This window comes from Neoarius graeffei, chromosome 10, assembly GCF_027579695.1.
Source record: "Neoarius graeffei isolate fNeoGra1 chromosome 10, fNeoGra1.pri, whole genome shotgun sequence".
NCBI lineage: Eukaryota > Metazoa > Chordata > Actinopteri > Siluriformes > Ariidae > Neoarius > Neoarius graeffei.
The window spans coordinates 93,091,051-93,112,621 of record NC_083578.1 but is presented as its reverse complement, the minus strand read 5'-3'; the positions used below and the strand labels follow the sequence as shown (position 1 = coordinate 93,112,621).

Here is a 21,571-nt window from a genome sequence, read left to right as displayed (position 1 = left end):
ATTTTCCTCCTGCGGTTTTATTTTTATTGCATTTTAAGAAACAAATCTATTTTTAAAAGGCAGCACATTTTCATCCAGGACCAAATGTGGAGCATTGTAGCCTCCGATGCTACACTAACGATGCTACGCTAACAGTTCACGCATTTCACTGTTGCTGTTGTTTGTCTGCTGAATGAGGTTCTGTAAATATGTGTTTATTCTAAAAAACTATAAGAAAAAAGAAGTTTTAGCTCCAGAGATGAAAAAAAACAAACACACACATGCACTTGAATAGATTTGGATCATCAGCCGTACAATTCGTCAGCGTTTCATTCATCCTGATCAGTGGCGATGTCGAATTTTAAAATCAGCACAAAACCTGCAGAAAATTAAACCAGTTTTTATTTCACATAAATCACACACCACTCCTCATCAATCCACCCTGAAAAACACTGAAATTCTCACGAGCTTTTCTGTTTTTAAGTTTTTCTTGGTTTTGTTTTTGAAATCTCACACTTCTTCAGCACCAGGGAAACTTTTATATCCGGTGTTTGTTTTATAAATTATTCTAAATTAAATATATAACGGAGTGTAAATGAGCAGAGAGACGCGACCGTGTTTTTGGTCTAATGAAGATAGAAACTGAAGAAATGAAATGAAGCGACTGTAAATCAGTAAATGTTGGCTGTAAAGCTGCTCTGAGTTGCTGTGTGCTGATTGGTGGGTTTGGGGGGAAAAACAACAAACAAACAATATCTCAGAAATCCAAATAACATGATTTATAAAAATCAACCTGTGTTTATTAGCACAGTGTCTGTTAGCATGTTTACATTAAATGAATTGTGTGTGCTGGTTTATTAGCGTATTTACAGTAGACCTGTTACTGCAGACTTTATGCTAATTTACTTGTGTCTTTATGTTTTGAGGACTTTCTACAACTGAGAGAAATTAACATCAGAACAAAATCTTCAGATTTATTTTCTGATTTTTAAGAATATCTGAATGTTCAGTTTCAGTGTCGCTAACTGTGAAGCTCTGGCGGTAACATTAACCAGCTAACTCCACTGAATACTGATTTATGGAGACATTACCTCGTGAGTTATTTATACTCGGCTAATGGACGTAAATTACAGCAACTCACTACTACATTACTGATGGTTCATTGTAGCGCTGGAACTTCTTTCTTTAGAACAGTGTGTGTGATGTCACATGATCACGTGAACAAAGGATGATGATGATGATGATGATGATCACCACACCATGTCGACATTCATCTCTGATAAACACTGGGCGAGATGACCATCACACTCCATCTGAGAGAACCTGAAAAAAAACACACACACTGTTATGCTCCTGAACGAGCTAACTCATATAAAGGGCTGTTGTTAGCAGTGTGAGGTCACATGTTAGTGCTCCTCGGAGTAGTGAAGTTTATGCTCACTGACCTGAAGTATCTGTTCCTCACAGTAATACAATCTACTGTCTGTGATCAGTGTTAGTGTAAATAGTGAGAAACAGAACCACGTTGACTGTTCACTATTAGCCTTCACTCATTGTAGGAGCCATTTTGTGTTTAAACTAAAGTTAGATTCAATATGTACTATAGGAGTACAGATTATTAGTGGATATGTTGGGTCTTTTATTTTGCCTGAGGACTTTTAGTTTGATTAGATTAGATTAGATTAGATAGAACTTTATTGATCCCTTTGGGAGGGTTCCCTCAGAGAAATTAAAAGCTTTGGTAGGCCTTAAGGATAAGATGGCTGTCACTAACCTTTGACCTCAGTCTACTTGAACAAAGGAGTTGAGGACTTGAGCAGCAAAAAAGTTCTTTACAGGCTACACAGGTTATTTTTGACTTAATTAGATGTCTTTATCTTTGTTTGGATTATTGGAGTCCTCCAGTTTCTACTATTTGTTTGTCCTGCTCCTACCTGCCTGCCATATTCACCCGCTTGCCTGCCATATTCACCCACCTGCCTGCCATACTCACCCGCTTGCCTGCTTATCATCCCATTTCAACCAAAAAGGTGCAATAAAAAAAATTTATTGGATAGCCAGTCAAAGAAGCGTGATAATCAAGTTGAATCGAATGGCTATTTAACCAATTTGGAAATTTGAAAATACGCCATTACATAAAAGGTAAAGAACTTTTGCCATCGCTTCTGCTGCTTGGAAAGGCAATGCTTTGAATTGTTTGGAAAGCATGGACCTTTGTTGGACTGCAACTGAAGTGTTGGAAGCTTGATTTGAAGAAGTTGAGTTAAAGTTTTGGATCCTTTTGTGTGTTCATTTTTGAAATTTTTTAAATCGGTTTACTATTGGAGTAGCCTTTTGTTTGACATTGGATTTGGAATGGCCTGTTGTTTGAAAATCATTTGAGTGGATCATGATTTTAATCCACATTTGTGAAAATATTGAAGTGAATGTGAAGACGCAATTGTGCTGTGCTGAAGTTTGAACATTTTGAAGAATTTGAATTTAAAAATTTGAAGTATATTTATTTATTTTTTTGTTAATTGATAAAACCTGAAATATGGCTGATAAAATATTTCAGCAGCTTTGCGGAACATGCAGAGGACAACTTGGCGTGTGTACACGCAAAATGAATGCATTAAAGGAGTCATTAAATAATGGAGATGTTGAAGCTGTTAACACAAGCCTTGAACAGTTTCATCAGGCGTTAGATGAGTTTAAAGATGCTCATCAGTCTGTCCAAGAAATGCTTGATGAAGCAGAAAAGAAAGCTGATAATGATGAATGGTATCAACCAAGAATGCAAACCTTTGAAACATTTCTGAATGATGTAGAAACATGGAAAGGTTCTCAAAATGATCCACAAACTGCAGTGTGTCCTTTGGGTAGCATATCCAATATTGGTAAAGAAAACAAAATCACAGTCTCTTGTAAGTCGTGCCTCCAAATCTTCATCAGTGTCCTCTGCACGTCTAAAGGCTGAAGCCGAAAGGGCAGCCCTGCTGCAGCGCACCACAGCTCTTCAGAAAAAACACGCTTTGGAAAGGGAAAGAGTTGCAGTGGAAAATGCAATGGAAAGAGTTGAACGGGAAACAGAGCTGGCTGCTGTGCACGCTAAAGTGCAAGTGTTGCAGAGTACTGATGTTGAGGCTACAAATTCTAAGCTTACCTCCACAGAACTTTCAAAGGAACCTGGACATGGCATGAATGCATATTTGGAGAGTCATTATGACAGAATCAAGGATCTTCATCCTGAACCTTCACCAGTGGAATATGCCAGGATCCCTGTAATACCCAAAAACGCCTCTGCAAAACGTTTTATCTCAAGTTACAAGGCCAGAGAGGTCTCAAAGGCCTGTTCAAACAATACCACTGGGTCAGACCAGTCAAAATGCTGCAGGCACCTCACCACTTGCGCCTTCAAGCTCCAGCAGTAACAACTTGGGTGCAATCACTGAGCTCATTGTACAGCAGTAAAAGATGACTTCTCTTCCACCTCGGACCATACCTATATTTAGTGGTGAACCTTTTAATTTCATACCATTTATGCAAGCATTTGAACATTGTATTGGAAGAAACACCAGCAGTAGCCTAGACAGGCTATATTTTCTTGAACAGTACACATCTGGACAGCCTAAGGAGCTGGTGAGAAGTTGCCTTCATATGGATGCAGAAAGGGGTTATGCAGAGGCAAAGAGGCTATTGGAACAGCACTTTGGGGATGAATTCAAGATCACTAGTGCTTACATGGACAAAGCCTTGAATTGGAACAATATCCCATCAGACAATGGAGATGCTTTGCACAGTTATGCTCTTTTCCTCTGTGGATGCTGCAATGTGATGCGCACTATGAGATACATGGATGAACTAAATCTTCCATCAAGTCTTAGGCTTCTAATCTCAAAGGTGCCTTACAAACTAAAGGAAAAATGGAGATCACATGCCTTTGACATTAAGGAACGAACAGGAGCCAGAGTCACATTTGGTGATCTTGTCCATTTCCTGGAAAGGCAAGCCAGGATTTTACAAGACCCCATTTTTGGTAACTTGCAAGATGCCTCCGCAGCCAAAAGGGCACCAAAGGCAACCGCAAGCACCACCAAGCCCATCCCAAGTCCGAAGCAAAAGAGCAGAGGGAGCAGTTTTGCCACAACTGTATTGGCAGTGCCAAAGGACAATGCAGAGAGTTCTACTGCAGGGAGCACAATGCAAGTGTCCAAGGTATCCAACAGCAACATGCCAAAACTCTGTTCTGTCTGCAATGGTGGACATGAAATTGCATCATGTCAAGAGATGAAGAGCAAGTCTCATAATGCAAGAGTCGATCTGTTGAAGACGAAAGGCATCTGCTTTGATTGTCTGGTTAAAGAGCATATGAGTCGGAATTGTAAAAACAGACAAACCTATTCAGTGTGCTCAAAACTCCATCCTACCATCTTGCACATACCACAAAAGGAAGGCCAGAATATTGTTGATGCACGCAGTGCTCCTGAAAGGACAGTGTGGCAGCGGGGGCGTGGTCTAGCATCGGTCTGTGACAGGAGGGCGGAGTCGGGGAAGTTAAGTGGCAGAATCATTACACCTGTTGTTAATTGATGTGTTTGTGTGTCTTCCCAGTGACCGCGCCCTTCTTAAGGAGAGAGAGTGAGAGCAGAGGGAGTCTCTCCACAGCAGATAGCTGATGTGTGCGCGTGTGTGTATTGACAGCTGAAAAGCTGAATAAAGAGTTTTTTTGTACTCTCAGTTCTGTCCTGCCGTCCTTCTGTGCTCCACCCATTTACACGAACTGCCACAGTGGTGCCGAAACCCGGGAAATGAGCACAGAAGACAACAGCCCCATGGAGTCCTCCACCTTCGCCGACCTGATCCACACCCTCGCCACGGCCCAACAGAGCCAGCACCAGGGGCTGCTCGCCCTCCGAAAGGAGCAAGAACAACGGTTCGAGGCCCTGGTGCTGGCGCAACAGGAAGATCGTCGGGCGTTCCGGCACCTCCTCGCGTCGGCGGGGTCCACCAACTCCACCGCCGCGGGCCCTTCCCCCCTCACCCTCACAAAGATGGGCCCGCAGGACGACCCCGAGGCATTCTTCACGCTCTTTGAGCAGGTAGCAGAGACCTCGGGGTGGCCGGTGGAACAGCGCGCGGCGCGCCTCCTCCCCCTGCTAACGGGAGAGGCGCAGCTGGCTGCGCTACAGCTCCCCGCCGACCACCGGCTGGCCTACGCGGACCTTCGCCGGGCCGTCCTCCAGCGGGTGGGACGCACCCCGGAGCAACATCATCAGCGTTTCCGCGCTCTACGCTTGGAGGAAGTCGGCCAGCCGTTCGCGTTTGGCCAGCAACTCCGGGACGCCTGCTGGCAGTGGTTGAGGGCCGACAGCTGCGACGCCGAGGGACTCATCGACCAGGTGGTACTGGAACAGTTCGTCGCACGTCTACCAGCAGGAACCGCAGAGTGGGTCCAGTGCCACCGCCCGGCGTCGCTGGATCAGGCAATCGAGCTGGCGGAGGATCATCTGGCGGCTGTCCCGACAGCAGGACAGCAGACGACCTCTTCTCTTCTCTTTCTCTCTCCCCTCCTCCTGTGTCTTCTCCTCGCCCCATTCCCCCACCGCGGAGACGGGGGCCGGCGCCACCTCAGCCGGCCCGCCGCACCCGCGGTGCCCTTTCGTGTCTCCCTTCTGTGTCTGTCTCTCCCCCCCCTCAGGTGAGTGAGCCCCAGAGCACTAGTGCAGAGAGGAAGCCCGGGCCGGTTTGCTGGCGCTGCGGGGAACCGGGCCACCTCCAACAGCAGTGCTCGATAATGGAGGTGGGCGCGGTGGTTCGGATCCCCAACGCGCCAGGAGCCGCCCTCGATCGGGCCGGAGCGTATCGCATACCGGTGAGTATCCAAGGGGATACATATCAGGCGTTGGTGGATTCGGGCTGTAATCAGGCCTCAATCCACCAAAACCTGGTGCAAGACGAGGCATTAGGGGGAGCACAATTGGTGAAGGTGTTATGTGTGCACGGGGATGTTCACAACTACCCTTTAGTGTCGGTCCACATTATTTTCAGAGGGGAAAAATTTATAGTAAAGGCGGCGGTTAATCCTCGCCTTACCCACTCTTTAATTTTGGGGACGGATTGGCCGGGATTTCGGGGTTTAATGACACAGTCAAGAGTGGGTCCTGCCATTTGACAGGGGGAGGTCCCAGTGTCGCTTTGGCGGGAGCAGCTGTCACAGAGCCGTCTACGTCCTCTCCGCGCCAGAGTGAGGAGCCGCCGGCTCCTCCTCTCTCTATTGGGGAATCCCTCGCGGATTTCCCGTTAGAGCAATCGCGAGACGAGACTCTGCGGCATGCTTTTGACCAAGTGAGAGTAATCGATGGTCAAACGCTCCAGCCGAACGCCACCCCGTCCTTCCCCTACTTCGCGATTATGAAGGATAGATTATACCGAGTGACGCAGGACACTCAAACGAAAGAGCGAGTCACGCAGCTTTTAATTCCGAAGAGCCGCCGGGAATTGGTATTTCAGGCGGCTCACTTTAATCCCATGGCTGGACACTTAGGGCAGGATAAAACACTAGCCCGAATAATGGCCCGATTCTATTGGCCGGGGATTCGCGGCGATGTCCGTAGGTGGTGTACGGCATGCCGCGAATGCCAGTTAGTAAACCCAGCGGCCATTCCAAAAGCGCCTTTGCGCCCTCTACCGTTAATCGAGACCCCGTTCGAAAGAATTGGGATGGATCTCGTCGGGCCATTAGATCGGTCAACACAAGGGTACCGCTTTATATTAGTTCTAGTGGACTATGCAACGCGATACCCGGAAGCGGTGCCTCTTCGCAATATCTCAGCACGCAGTATTGCGGAGGCACTCTTCCGCGTCATCTCCCGAGTTGGAATCCCGAAAGAGATTCTGACTGACCAAGGCACCTCGTTTATGTCACGAACACTGAAGGAACTGTATGGGTTATTAGGTATTAAGCCGATCCGCACCAGCGTTTATCACCCACAAACGGACGGCTTAGTGGAATGGTTTAATCGCACCCTTAAAAACATAATTAAGAAATTTGTAAGTGAGGACACGCGTAACTGGGATAAATGGCTCGAACCCTTGCTCTTTGCAGTGCGAGAAGTCCCCCAAGCCTCCACGGGGTTCTCCCCGTTTGAATTACTATATGGGCGTAAGCCGCGTGGCATTTTAGATGTGCTGCGAGAAAATTGGGAGGAGGGACTTTCACCAAGCAAAAATGAAATTCAATATGTTATTGACCTGCGCGCAAAACTCCACACACTCACACAACTAACCCAGGAGAATTTGCGGCAGGCCCAAGAACGGCAAACCCGCCTGTACGACAAGGGTACGCGCCTTAGAGAGTTTGCACCGGGAGAGAAGGTACTCGTACTCTTGCCCACATCGAGCTCTAAATTAGTCGCCAAGTGGCAAGGACCCTTTGAGGTCACACGGCGAGTCGGGGACGTCGACTATGAGGTGAAATGAACGGACAGGGGTGGGGCGCTACAGATTTACCACCTCAACCTACTCAAACTCTGGAACGAGGAGGTCCCCGTGGCGTTGGTGTCGGTGGTTCCAGAGAAGGCGGAGCTGGGGCCGGAGGTTCAAAAAGGAACATTGGCATCACGTCCCTCTCCGGTCCCCTGTGGAGACCACCTCTCCCCGACCCAACTCGCGGAGGTTGCCCAGTTGCAGACCGAGTTTTCGGACGTGTTCTCGCCCCTGCCCGGCCGCACTAACCTCATAGAGCACCACATTGAGACGCCCCCGGGGGTGGTAGTGCGTAGCCGCCCTTACAGGTTACCCGAACACAAGAAAAAGGTAGTTCGGGAAGAACTCGAGGCCATGCTCGAAATGGGCATCGTCGAGGAGTCCCACAGTGACTGGAGCAGCCCGGTGGTCTTGGTACCCAAGGCCGACGGGTCGGTCCGGTTCTGTGTGGACTATAGAAAAGTCAACGCGGTGTCTAAATTCGATGCGTACCCAATGCCTCGTATTGATGAGTTGCTCGATCGGCTAGGCACGGCTCGTTTTTACTCGACACTGGATTTAACAAAGGGTTATTGGCAGATCCCCTTGACTCCATTATCCCGTGAAAAAACGGCCTTTTCCACACCGTTCGGCTTACACCAATTCGTCACACTTCCTTTTGGGCTGTTTGGGGCGCCTGCTACGTTTCAGCGGCTGATGGACAGGGTCCTCCGCCCCCATGCCACCTATGCGGCCGCGTACTTGGATGATATTATTATTTATAGTAATGACTGGCCGCGGCACCTCCAACACCTGAGGGCCGTCCTTAGGTCGCTGAGGCGGGCGGGTCTCACGGCCAACCCGAAGAAGTGTGCGATTGGGCGGGTGGAAGTACGGTATCTGGGCTTCCACTTGGGCAACAGGCAGGTGCGTCCCCAAATTAACAAGACTGCAGCGATTGCGGCCTGCCCGAGGCCCAAGACCAAAAAGGGGGTGAGACAGTTCCTGAGGCTGGCTGGCTATTATCGTAGGTTTATACCTAATTATTCGGACGTCACCAGCCCGCTGACTGATCTGACTAAAAAGGGGGCACCAGATCCGGTCCAGTGGACGGAGCAATGCCAGCGGGCTTTTTCTAAGGTTAAGGCTGCACTGTGTGGGGGGCCACTTTTACACTCCCCTGACTTTTCTCTCCCTTTTATGTTGCAGACGGATGCGTCGGACAGAGGGCTGGGGGCTGTTTTGTCCCAGCAGGTGGAGGGGGAGGATCGCCCTGTCTTGTACATTAGCCGCAAGCTGTCGGTGCGTGAGGGGCACTACAGTACCATCGAAAAGGAGTGCCTGGCAATCAAGTGGGCGGTCCTCACCCTCCGGTACTACCTGCTGGGACGCCCTTTCACCCTCTGTTCGGACCACGCGCCCCTCCAGTGGCTCCACCGAATGAAGGATGCCAATGCGCGGATCACCCGTTGGTATCTGGCACTCCAACCCTTTAACTTCAAGGTGATCCACAGGCCGGGGGCACAGATGGTCGTGGCGGACTTCCTCTCCCGTCAAGGGGGGGGGGGGGGAGTCGGCTGCGGGCCGGCTGCCCGGCCTGAGTCGGGCGGTGGGGGTATGTGGCAGCGGGGGCGTGGTCTAGCATCGGTCTGTGACAGGAGGGCGGAGTCGGGGAAGTTAAGTGGCAGAATCATTACACCTGTTGTTAATTGATGTGTTTGTGTGTCTTCCCAGTGACCGCGCCCTTCTTAAGGAGAGAGAGTGAGAGCAGAGGGAGTCTCTCCACAGCAGATAGCTGATGTGTGCGCGTGTGTGTATTGACAGCTGAAAAGTTGAATAAAGAGGTTTTTTTGTACTCTCAGTTCTGTCCTGCCGTCCTTCTGTGCTCCACCCATTTACACGAACTGCCACAGACAGTAAACAGTGGACTGGTTTCATTGAAGACTGACATAGTTGACTGTAGTGATAAGCAATGCGCTCCTGCAATCATACCAGTTCGAGTCAAACTAAACAACTCCAATCATGTAGTCTAGACATATGCTTTCCTTGACCCAGGGAGTTCGGCAACGTTTTGCACAGAACAGCTTAGAAAGAAGTTGGATGCCAAGGGCAAGAACACACAGATACTTCTGCACACAATGGGGCAAAAAAAAAAAACCTGTGAACAGCCTAGTAGTCAAGGGCCTGGCAGTGTGTAGTCTGGAGGGTAAGGACTTCATAGACCTACCATAAGTTTTCACTCAGCAAGAAATTCCAGTCAGCAAGGAACACATCCCTAGACAAGATGATGTTAGGAAATGGCCCTATCTTCAGGATGTCCGGATACCCAACATTGATGCTGGAATTGACCTTCTTATAGGGATAAATGCACCCAAATTAATGGAACCTTGGAGAATCATCAATAGCCAGGGTAATGGGCTCTTTCCTATCAAGACACTGCTAGGTTGGGTGGTGAATGGACTTCTCCATAGTGATGATGCATGCTTCAACAAGCAAGGTCAAAAACATGTCCATGTGCATAGGATATCTGTTGAAAAACTGAGTGAGCTTCTAATTCAGCAGTACAACCATGATTTCCCTGAAAAGGGTTTTGAGGAAAAGAAGCAAATGTCAGTTGAAGACACCAGATGGAAATAATAATGAAAAAATAATGGAAAGCTCTGTGAAGATGGTTAATGGACACTATCAGTTACCTTTGCCATTCAAGAAGAACAATCCTACAGTACCAAACAATTGTCTCCTGGCAGAGCAACGTGCCTTGTCATTGAAAAGGAAGTTTCAGAGGAACAGTGACTTTCACAGGGAATACATAGCCTTTATGGACACTGTTCTGTCAAGTGGACATGCTGAACTTGTGCCACAAGCCCAAGTGAAACAGGAAAATGGAAAGGTGTGGTACATACCTCATCATGGTGTGTTTCATCCGAAGAAGGGGAGTTTACGTGTGGTGTTTGACTGCTCCGCAGCTTATCAAGGGACCTCACTGAATACTGAGCTTCTTCAAGGCCCCAATCTTACAAACACCTTACTTGGAGTTTTAGTCGCTTTCGCCTGGGCAGAATTGCCATCATAGCTGATGTGGAAAAAATGTTCCATCAAGTGAAAGTCCCACCTCATTACATGAACTTCCTGCGCTTCCTTTGGTGGCCTGATAGGGATATCAGTCAACCACTGAAAGAATACAGGATGGTGGTACATCTTTTTGGTGCAAGATCATCATCCAGCTGTGCAAGTTATGCTTTAAAGAGGACAGCTGAGGATAACATAGGGTGCTTCTCAGTTGAAGCAACTAACACAGTCAAAAACAACTTTTATGTGGATGATCTGCTGAAAGCTGTTGATATAGAAAGCCATGCTATTAAGCTCTGCAGGGAGTTGAAGTTACTCTGTGCAACTGGAGGTTTCAAGTTGACCAAATGGATTAGTAACAAAGCTGTCCTGACCTCCATTCCTGAGTCTGAAAGCGCAAAGGATATAAGGAATCTTGACCTTGATGATCTGCCAATTGAGAGAGCACTGGGTGTGCAATGGTGTGTCAAGGAAGATACCTTCACATTTCAGGTGACCATCAAAGAGCGTCCATGCAGTAGGCATGGAATTCTGTCCATGGTCAGTTCCATATATGATTCACTTGGATTCCTTGCACCTCTCACCTTTACAGCAAAATCCATTCTACAGGAGTTATGCAAGCTGAACATTGGATGAGATGAAGAATTGCCAGAAGTCCATGCTCAAGCCTGGAAGAAATGGTGGCAACATCTTCCAAGAGTGAGGGAATTCAAGGTCAGCAGATGTTGTACCAGACTACTTTGGAAGTGTCAAAATGGCACAGATGCACCATTTCTGTGATGCGAGTGAATTTGGGTATGGTACAGTTACCTACCTGAGATTGACCAGCTGCAGCAAGGTCCACGTCACCTTTCTAATAGGAAAGGCCCGAGTTGCACCTCTAAAGCTGATGACCACACCACAGATGGAGCTTACTGCTGCTGTTCTGGCAGTACATATGGACAGGATGCTGTCTGAGGAGTTGCAGATGGATTTGGAAGCATCTCTTTTTTGGACAGATAGCATGACTGTTCTAAGGTACATTCGAAATGAAAGCAGAAGATTACAAACCTTTGTGGCCAATCGTATGAACATCATCAGAAGTGCCTCGGAAGTGTCTCAGTGGAAGTACGTAGTAACAAAACTGAATCCTGCTGATTATGCCTCCCGGGGACTGCATGTGGACGCAAAGGAAAAGGAAAGACTTAGATCAATGGCCCAGAATTTTTAAAGGAACTACCCCAATGCTGGCCAGACCCTCCTGTTGAACTTGTCTTGTCTCCAGATGATCCTGAATTGAGAAAAGGAGTTATCAGTGTTAATGTTGCTGTGAAGGAAAACCATGATGCTACTACTTACCTGATGAATTACATGTCAACATGGATGAAGCTCAAGAAAGCTGTGGCATGGATCCTCAGATTGAAGTCTATTCCTTTGGATCTTGTTAAAAAATTCAAGAAAGACAAAGATCAAAACAAGCATGTTATGATCACAAGAAAACAGAAACAAGAAAAAAAACTGGTCCATATATGCTATCGGTCAATGACATGGAAAATGCTGAGGTGGCATTTGTACAGTTTTGTCAGAGGCAAGGCTTTCCAAAAGAGAGGGCTTGTTTGCAGAGAGGTACAGTGGGGCAAAAAAGTATTTAGTCAGTCACCAATTGTGCAAGTTCTCCCACTTAAAAAGATGAGAGAGGCCTGTAATTTTCATCATAGCTACACTTCAACTATGAGAGACAGAATGGGGGGAAAGAATCCAGGAAATCACATTGTAGGATTTTTAATGAATTAATTGGTAAATTCCTCGGTAAAATAAGTATTTGGTCACCTACAAACAAGCAAAATTTCTGGCTCTCACAGACCTGTAACAACTTCTTTAAGAGGCTCCTCTGTCCTCCACTCGTTACCTGTATTAATGGCACCGGTTTGAACTCGTTATCAGTATAAAAGACACCTGTCCACAACCTCAAACAGTCACACTCCAAACTCCACTATGGCCAAGAACAAAGAGCTGTCAAAGGACACCAGAAACAAAATTGTAGACCTGCACCAGGCTGGGAAGACTGAATCTACAATAGGTAAGCAGCTTGGTGGGAAGAAATCAACTGTGGGAGCAATTATTAGAAAATGGAAGACATACAAGACCACTGATAATCTCCCTCGATCTGGGGCTCCACGCAAGATCTCACCCCGTGGGGTCAAAATGATCACAAGAACGGTGAGCAAAAATCCCAGAACCACACGGGGGGACCTAGTGAATGACCTGCAGAGAGCTGGGACCAAAGTAACAAAGGCTACCATCAGTAACACACTACGCCGCCAGGGACTCAAATCCTGCAGTGCCAGACGTGTCCCCCTGCTTAAGCCAGTACATGTCCAGGCCCGTCTGAAGTTTGCTAGAGAGCATTTGGATGATCCAGAAGAGGATTGGGAGAATGTCATATGGTCAGATGAAACCAAAATAGAACTTTTTGGTAAAAATTCAACTTGTCGTGTTTGGAGGAGAAAGAATGCTGAGTTGCATCCAAAGAACGCCATACCTACTGTGAAGCATGGGGGTGGAAACATCATGCTTTGGGGCTGTTTTTCTGCAAAGGGACCAGGACGACTGATTCGTGTAAAGGAAAGAATGAATGGGGCCATGTATCGTGAGATTTTGAGTGAAAACCTCCTTCCATCAGCAAGGGCATTGAAGATGAAACGTGGCTGGGTCTTTTAGCATGACAATGATCCCAAACAGACCGCCCAGGCAATGAAGGAGTGGCTTCGTAAGAAGCATTTCAAGGTCCTGGAGTGGCCTAGCCAGTCTCCAGATCTCAACCCCATAGAAAATCTTTGGAGGGAGTTGAAAGTCCGTGTTGCCCAGTGACAGCCCCAAAACATCACTGCTCTAGAGGAGATCTGCATGGAGGAATGGGCCAAAATACCAGCAACAGTGTGTGAAAACCTTGTGAAGACTTACAGAAAACATTTGACCTCTGTCATTGCCAACAAAGGGTATACAGTATAACAAAGTATTGAGATGAACTTTTGTTATTGACCAAATACTTATTTTCCACCATAATTTGCAAATAAATTCTTTAAAAATCAGACAATGTGATTTTCTGGATTTTTTTTTCTCATTCTGGCTCTCATAGTTGAAGTGTACCTATGATGAAAATTACAGGCCTCTCTCATCTTTTTAAGTGGGAGAACTTGCACAATTGGTGACTGACTAAATACTTTTTTGCCCCACTGTATGCAGTGTGTGAGTAGAAACAGCACCATCTTCAGGTTGGATCCTTTTCTTGATGATGGCATCTTGAGGGTCGGTGGCCGTCTCAGCAAAATGGCAATGCCCAGCGAACAAAAACATCCTGCGATCCTCCTTAAAGACCACCATGTTTCCAAGCTCTTACTTCAGCATATCCATCATGAAGTTGGACACAGTGGAAGGAATTTCATGCTTTCCCGACTCAGACAAAGGGCACTAGATTCCTTGTGCCAATGCTTTGGCCAGAAAGGTCATTCATGAATGCACAACATGCAGAAAATTCAGCTCCAGTGCAGGTGAACAGAAAATGGCAGACCTTCCTGTTGATAGGTTGACCCCTGACCTTTCACCTTTTACTCATGTAGGGGTTGATTATTTTGGACTACTGGAAATCAAACGAAGCCGTAGCCTTGTGAAGCACTATGGAGTGATTTTTACGTGTCTTACCAGCCGTGCTATACATCTGGAAGTTGAAAATTCACTTGATACTGATTCTTGTATCCATGCCTTCAGACGTTTCATTGCCAGAAGAGGGCAGGTGTCTGAACTGCGATTGGACAAGGGAACAAATTTTGTTGCAACGGAAAAGGAACTAAAAGAGGCTCTGAAATCCTGGAACATACAACAGATTGAACAGAGTCTGCTCCAAAAGGGAGTGAAATGGACTTTCAATCCACCCCATGGTGCCCATTATGGAGGAATATGGGAGAGGCTTATTTGCATGGTCAAAAGAATACTCCAGTCAATCACCAGTCAACAGCATTTGGATGATGAGGGCCTTCAGACTGTAATGTGTGAGGTTGAGGCCATTCTAAATAGCCGTCCACTCACAACTGTCTCTGACAATCCAAATGACTTGGAACCACTAACACCTAACCATTTACTGCAACTCAAGGTGCAGCCAGGTCTTCCTCCAGGATTGTTTGTGAAAGAAGACCTTTATGTCAGACGTCGCTGGAGGCAGACACAATACATTGCTGATTTATTCTGGAAACGATGGGTCAGAGAGTATATTCTTCTTCTACAAACACTGCAAAAGTGGTCTCGTGTCAGACGCAACTTCCGTGAAGGAGACATTGTGCTGGTAGCTGACGCCACAGCACCAAGAGGATCATGGATGTTGGCCAGAATCATTGAAGCCCTCCCTGATTCCAAAGGCTTGGTGCGCAGCGTAAGGGTTCAAACAAAGATGAGCCAGCTTGAGAGACCTGTCAGTAAGATCTGTTTGCTGGTAGAGGGCCCGCAACCTAAGACTGATTGAGGCCTCACTGAATTGTGCATGGGCATACTATACACTCACATGCAGATGCATACACTGATTCTTACACACAGTTTTGTAAATAGTATATGGCTCCTTTAGAAAATTTACATTTTGTTTATTATAGCTCACTTCCTGCAGTCGCTATAAGGGGCCGGCTGTGTAGGAGCCATTTTGTGTTGAAACTAAAGTTAGATTCAATATGTACTATAGGAGTACAGATTATTAGTTGATATGTTGGGTCTTTTATTTTGCCTGAGGACTATTAGTTTGATAGCCCTTTGGTAGGCCTTAAGGATAAGATGGCTGCCACTAACCTTTGACCTCAGTCTACTTGAACAAAGGAGTTGAGGACTTGAGCAGCAAAAAAGTTCTTTACAGGCTACACAGATTATTTTTTACTTAATTAGATGTCTTTATCTTTGTTTGGATTATTGGAGTCCTCCAGTTTCTACTATTTGTTTGTCCTGCTCCTACCTGCCTGCCATATTCACCCACCTGCCTGCCATACTCACCCACCTGCCTGCCATATTCACCCACCTGCCTGCCATACTCACCCACTTGCCTGCCATACTCACCTGCCTGCTTATCATCCCATTTCAACCAAAAGGGTACAATTAAAAATTTCTTGGATAGCCAGTCAAAGAAGCGTGATAATCAAGTCCAATCGAATGGCTATTTAACCAATTTGGAAATTTGAAAATACGCCATTACACTCATTATTCATGTTTGTATTTGATGTATTGTTGTGAATTGGGATGTAAAACATGTCTCACTCTGCAGGAAACGGCATCAGACACATCGGACAGCATTCCAGTCTTAATCCGTTTGATTCCGATCCTCTTTCCGACATTCCGGCTTCATTACTAATTTCAGGTTCAGATCCAGATGTCATTCCAGATCCAGGCACTGCTCCTGCTTCACCCTCATGCTCCGGACCAGAATGTTCCGTTCCAGATTTTCCTGCAGTGGCTCCATTCACATCCTGCTCACACTCACTAACATCAGACTGATCGTTCCGCTGACTGAGGGATTTTGGAGCGCTGTGGACCGAGAAGCAGCCGGTTCGGTTCTGTGGACTGGGAGTGGAGACGGAAGATGATAGGGGGAGACTGGAGTGAGGAAGGGGATAGGGAGCGAGTGGATTTGGAAAGGGAGCAACACCTTCATCCAGACTGCACCAGCGCCGCTCAAACCATTCCTCCTCTTTCTGAAAAAAAAACAAAACAACCAAAACCCATACAAATATGAACACAATATTTAATTTCATTTTATTTGTTATTTTGGAAGTGTGTGTGTGTGTGTGTGTGTGTGTGTGTGTAGAATTCCGAGTAATTCCAGCACTGATCCTACATTTTCTTATAAATGAACACGCCAATATTGAATGCTGAGAAAGTTCTGTTCACACACATTCTGCACTTCAGCTCCTGTGTGTGTGTGTTCCACTGAATAATGCATCTTCTGCTACGTCTCATTAGCTGTCCATCTCTCTGCAAACTCAAGTGCGATGTATCCGGAGCTGAAACCTGCCAAACCAGCACTAAACCCATTCGGCGCCGTCCATCACCCCGTTTCCATGGACACCACCACCAAAATCCACCCATCATCCTCACACACTGCTCTGTGCTTCACACTAATTGGCAGCCATTCTGACAGCAGGAGTGTGAAGCAAGTGTTTTTCCTCAGGGGAGAAACTCGGCACTGCAGACTCACAGAGCCACAGCCAGAAAAAAATTTATATAAATAAAATAAAATAATGGATGCTGAGATCAGCTTCACACACACACACACACACACACACACACACACACACACACACACACACATCACTTCCACTTCATATCTCAGTAATCACATGATTCATGTGTGAAACATACATGTGTTTTTTGGGGGCTAAGCAGAGAAGCAACGTGTTTCTACCTTCTTCCTCCTTGGGTGTGTCACAGCCCAAAGAACCATAGAATAAAAAGTTTTGAAATTCGGCACCCTGATTGGGGACAGTCCCTTGATTCACCAAGTTTCATGTTTGCATGTCGACTGCTGTCACGCCACCAATGGGTCAAAGTTGGAGGTGTGTTTATGCGTCTATAACCTTTGACCCGTATGCCTGATTTTCCAAAATGAGGCATCATCAGATTCCTTGGCTCAAGCTGAATTCAACACATGATGTGAATTTTTTTTTTCCACAGGCCACTTTTGTCTAATTTCCAACAAATTTACTACAGATGATCTTCAGACCAACCTTCACAGAAGTTATCAGATGAATTTTTGATTTTCAAAAACATTTTTACATGACAGCCAATCGAATTCAGGGTTCCCGCGGGTCCTTAAAAAGTCTTAAATACAACTTTCGGTTTTCAAGGCCTAAAAACGTCTTAAATTGTTTGGAATGACTGGAATTTTCGAAAGGGAGGTATTAAATTTAATATTGGACCAAACGAGTGAAATGTCTCCATCCAGTTTGGGGTATTTTTTTAACCATAATTTTAAAAGTGACCAGCGCACCTTTTGGGGGCAGCATTGGTTCTGTGCGTTCTGTGCATTCCGTAGATCAAGAGCTAACGTTAGGAGGCTACTGGAGGCAGTGTGGTGCGGTGTGGTGCGGTGGAGGCAGTGTGGGTGTGGTGCGGTGGGTGTGGTGCGGTGGGTGTGGTGCGGTGGAGGCAGTGTGGGTGTGGTGTGGTGCGGTGCGGTGTGGTGGGTGTGGTGAAGAGTGAGAGATGCGCAGGTAGCTTACGCGGGCGCTAGAAAGCGTTGATAATTATGGGAAGATGTCTGTTTAACGACAAGTGGTTGGGGGATGACAAATACCCCCAAAATAAGGAGAAGAATCGTTTGCGATTAAGGCTACGTTCACACTGCAGGCTGAAGTGACTCAAATCCGATCTTTTCGCCTATATGTGACCTGTATCCAATCTTTTATTGACAATATGAACGACACAGATCCGATTTTTTCAAATCCGACCCAGGCCGTTTGGATATGTGGTGCTAATTCCGATTCCTATCCGCTCTTTTCATATGCGACTTCAGTCTGAACCGCCAGGTCGCATTCATCCGACTTACACGTCATCAACAAGCCACAAACGTCACTATTCTGCGCTGAAGTAGGCGGCGGGTCTCTCAAAAAAAGTTACAACAACATGGCGCATAATCACGGGCGCAGATAGAGGGTGGGACGAGTCATATTTAAATTCACCTCGTTCGGTCCCCCCCACTTATAGGGAGGAAAAAACGTCTATGCTGTCTTTCTTTGCATAAGGCAAACCTCACGGAAAAATCAAAAGACTAATTACCATTCGGTTTATTGAGGTGCACAGCAGTGTATACATATAGTTGCAACAACTCACATAAAACAAAACAAAGACTGATATTCGGTTGGTTGAGCTGCGCAGACTGCACAGGTTGCGAGCTCGAGCTTGGTTGCTATGGTTACTAACAACAAGTTTGACAGGCATGTTGGGGTTGGTTTGCTGGCAGCTTTGTCCCCCCCAGTTTTTTGTCCCTCCCAGTTCTAAAAACGTATCTGCGCCCCTGCGCATGACATCAATGCGAGGGACGCTTCGGGCTGTGAAGGTTCTGAATCTTCTCAATGGAAGGACGCAGAGGTTAGGGAGCTGATTTCCATTTGGGGGGATACAGCTATTCAAGCTAGATTGGATGAGTCATACCGCAACCGGGCGGTTTTACTTCCGTAAACACTGGCCATGCTCACTGCGTGTGACGTCGTCGTATCCTGCAGTGCGCATGCAGAACACTTTTAGGTCGCTTTTCATTCATACTGAGGATCACATACAAGTCGCATATATTTGTTAATGTGAACGACCTCACAAAAAAATCGGATTTCACAAAAAAATCGGAATTGAGCATTAAGCCTTGCAGTGTGAACGTAGCGAAAAAGCGCTGGATCGCACAAATGTGTTTAAAGACGGTACCGCAGCGCTGGGGCCACGGCGGACTGGGAAACTGGTTTTTCATGGACACGAGGCGCGCGCGTGTTAGAGGTCAAGCGCTCCGGAGTGAAACGCAGGGGGGTTCGCGCATGCGCACAAGAGTCAGGTGGAAAATGGGACTTATAGGAAATACTACTACTAATAATAATGATTAGCATCATTTTTTACATAATTAACATTGTTTATTGTACTAAGTTTAATATAAATATATAAACAACATTTATTTCAAAACTCAATTAAAAAGAACTCCAGAAAATACAATAATTCTAAATATAGTACAATATAAATAATTTGTATAAAACGTTTTTTAGTTTTATTACCTATCATCTACAACAGTGTTTTTAATATAATAATAAGAATAATATTAACAACCACTGATAATAATTAGTAGTAGTAATTATTATTGATTATTAATCATTACTACTTATGAATTAGTGATTAATAAGTACTAGGGATGTTAAATGTTATAAAATTAAGTTATTAAAAATTATTACAAATAATTATTAAAAAGTAGCAATTGGTAGAATACAAACAAATTAAATAGTGAACACTGACATAAAATAACTGTACTACTACTACTAATAATAATAATACTTGTTGTTAATGTTATTATTATTATCAGTACAATTGTTATATCAATGTTCACTATTAAAAACAAATTATTATCTATAATCCATGAATAATTGTTTGTATCACTACTACTACTACTAATAATAATAATAATAATTACTACTTTTTTAATAATAATTTTAACTAATCTTATAACTCAATTTTATAGCATTTAAATAATCACTACTTATTAATTATTAGTATAATTAAGTAGTAGTTGATAATAATTACTAATTAATTATTAAATTAAATTTTGATAATCACTGCTTATTAATTAAGTAGTAATTAATAATACTGAATTATAATGATAGCTACTCTATTAATTATTAATTAATATAGCTAATAAGTAGTGATTATTAAAATGTAATAAAATTGAGTTAATTTTTTTATTATTATTTAAAAAGTAGTTAGTAGTAGTAGTAGTAATACAAACAATTATTCATGGATTATAGATAATAATTAATGATTATTTTTGAATAATGAACATTGATGTAACAATTGCACTGATGATTAGTTTACAGTTATTACAACACATTGATTAATATTGATAATGGTTATGAAAGGTGACAGTAGTTTTTCTGTGTTTAATGTAACGCTCTGATGATTGTATGGCTGCATAAACAGGTTTACGCTGTTACCTGCTATAATGCAGAAGATACTCGAGAACTTCCTCAGCCAGCTGTATACTGTACCACACTCACACTGATTTTGCTGTCGGACGCTAAATCACACATCAAAGATGATCTTTGGGGATTGAAATAATGCCGGCTAAGGTTGTTCAGCTGGTTCTACTTGCCGTTTATTGTTTTGGTTTTTGAAATGATTCCTGGTGTTTTCTCCAGTAAACCCCAGTCTTCTCCTTGCTGCTACAGTAGTTCTGCAGCCCAAAACACACGACTTTGCTTCAGCTGTTTGCTGTCTAACAGTTGCCATTGATGCACCCTGTTGTTCACCAATTGTGTGCATTCTTCTTAAAGTTAGTAAAAAAATATATATATATTGCAGAAAACATGTCTGTGAAGATTCTCAGTCATCCAGGTCATAGTAAACTGCGGGTGGTAGAAAAGGGCAACTGGACTTGCTTGAAGATTCTTGAAAACGTTTCACCTCTCATCCGAAAGGCTTCCTCAGTTCTGTCTGACTAATAATATGTATTGCAGAAAACAGTTTTAAGTTGTCGTATTTATCATTTTCTTTGCCATGGTACAGTCTTAATTTTTCCATTTAGAGGTCTTGAAAAGGTCTTAAAAGTCTTTAAATTTGTACTTGAAAAATGTGCAGATACCCTGGAATTCAGGGGCAAAGCCACCAAACAGGAAGTAAGCGCATGTCTCAGCAACGCTTTGATGTGGTGACACCAAACTTGGTATGTGGACTTGAGAAACCTTCCTGAAGATGTGCAAAATAAATGAGTTATTTGACCACTGGGGGTCACTGCAATAAGCGAGAACAGATTTTTGCATTGTAAGAGCTGCTGTGTTTCCCTTCAGGAAAGTGATTCTTGTGTCAGGTGATACTTTGGGAGATTCCAAATATGAGATGTGACAAATTGTCATCTCAACTTAACTGATACAGCTTCCATTTTTTTAATAAAAAAATTTAAGAGAATTTTCACAGGCCACAAGTTTTGTCCAATTCATCAAACTTGGCACAGATCATCTTCAGAAGCCTCAAAAAAAGTTCTCTGATGCATTTTTGATTTTCAAAAATCCATCCATTACAGCTAAATCAAAAGCAAACGCTCCAAACAGGATGTGAGGTCATATCTCAGTGACGCCCAATATTTGCCCTGTTGCTTGTTTGGCCCCCTCATCGCTGCTTGTAGCTAGATTAGAATTGGACATTTTTCCACATGTATAACCTGCTTTTTTGTTTAAGTAATTTTATTTAGTGTAAATAACTATTTTTCATGTGCTATTTGAGGATGAACACTTTCACGTGTTTTTCACACACATGCTTTTTCACAGTTATGTGTGAAAAAAAAACCAACTTCTGATCACATGTTAAGTGCTGTGGGAATACAGTG

At 44.7% G+C, this 21,571-nt stretch overlaps 1 protein-coding gene across 1 annotated transcript in view; it reads right to left on the bottom strand.

Annotated features, from left to right (window-relative positions):
- Positions 1–363: 363 nt before the first annotated feature.
- The window catches only part of si:ch73-70k4.1 (Fanconi anemia core complex-associated protein 20), a 28,634-nt gene continuing 7,426 nt past the window's right edge, over positions 364–21,571 (bottom strand). Inside the window, exons 3-4 of the mRNA XM_060932673.1 lie at positions 15,763–16,196; positions 364–1,302 (exon numbers count right to left, since the gene is read on the bottom strand). Coding sequence (XP_060788656.1) covers positions 1,230–1,302; positions 15,763–16,196 — 507 coding nt within the window. The 3' untranslated portion in view covers positions 364–1,229. The remainder of the gene's footprint in view (positions 1,303–15,762; positions 16,197–21,571) is intronic.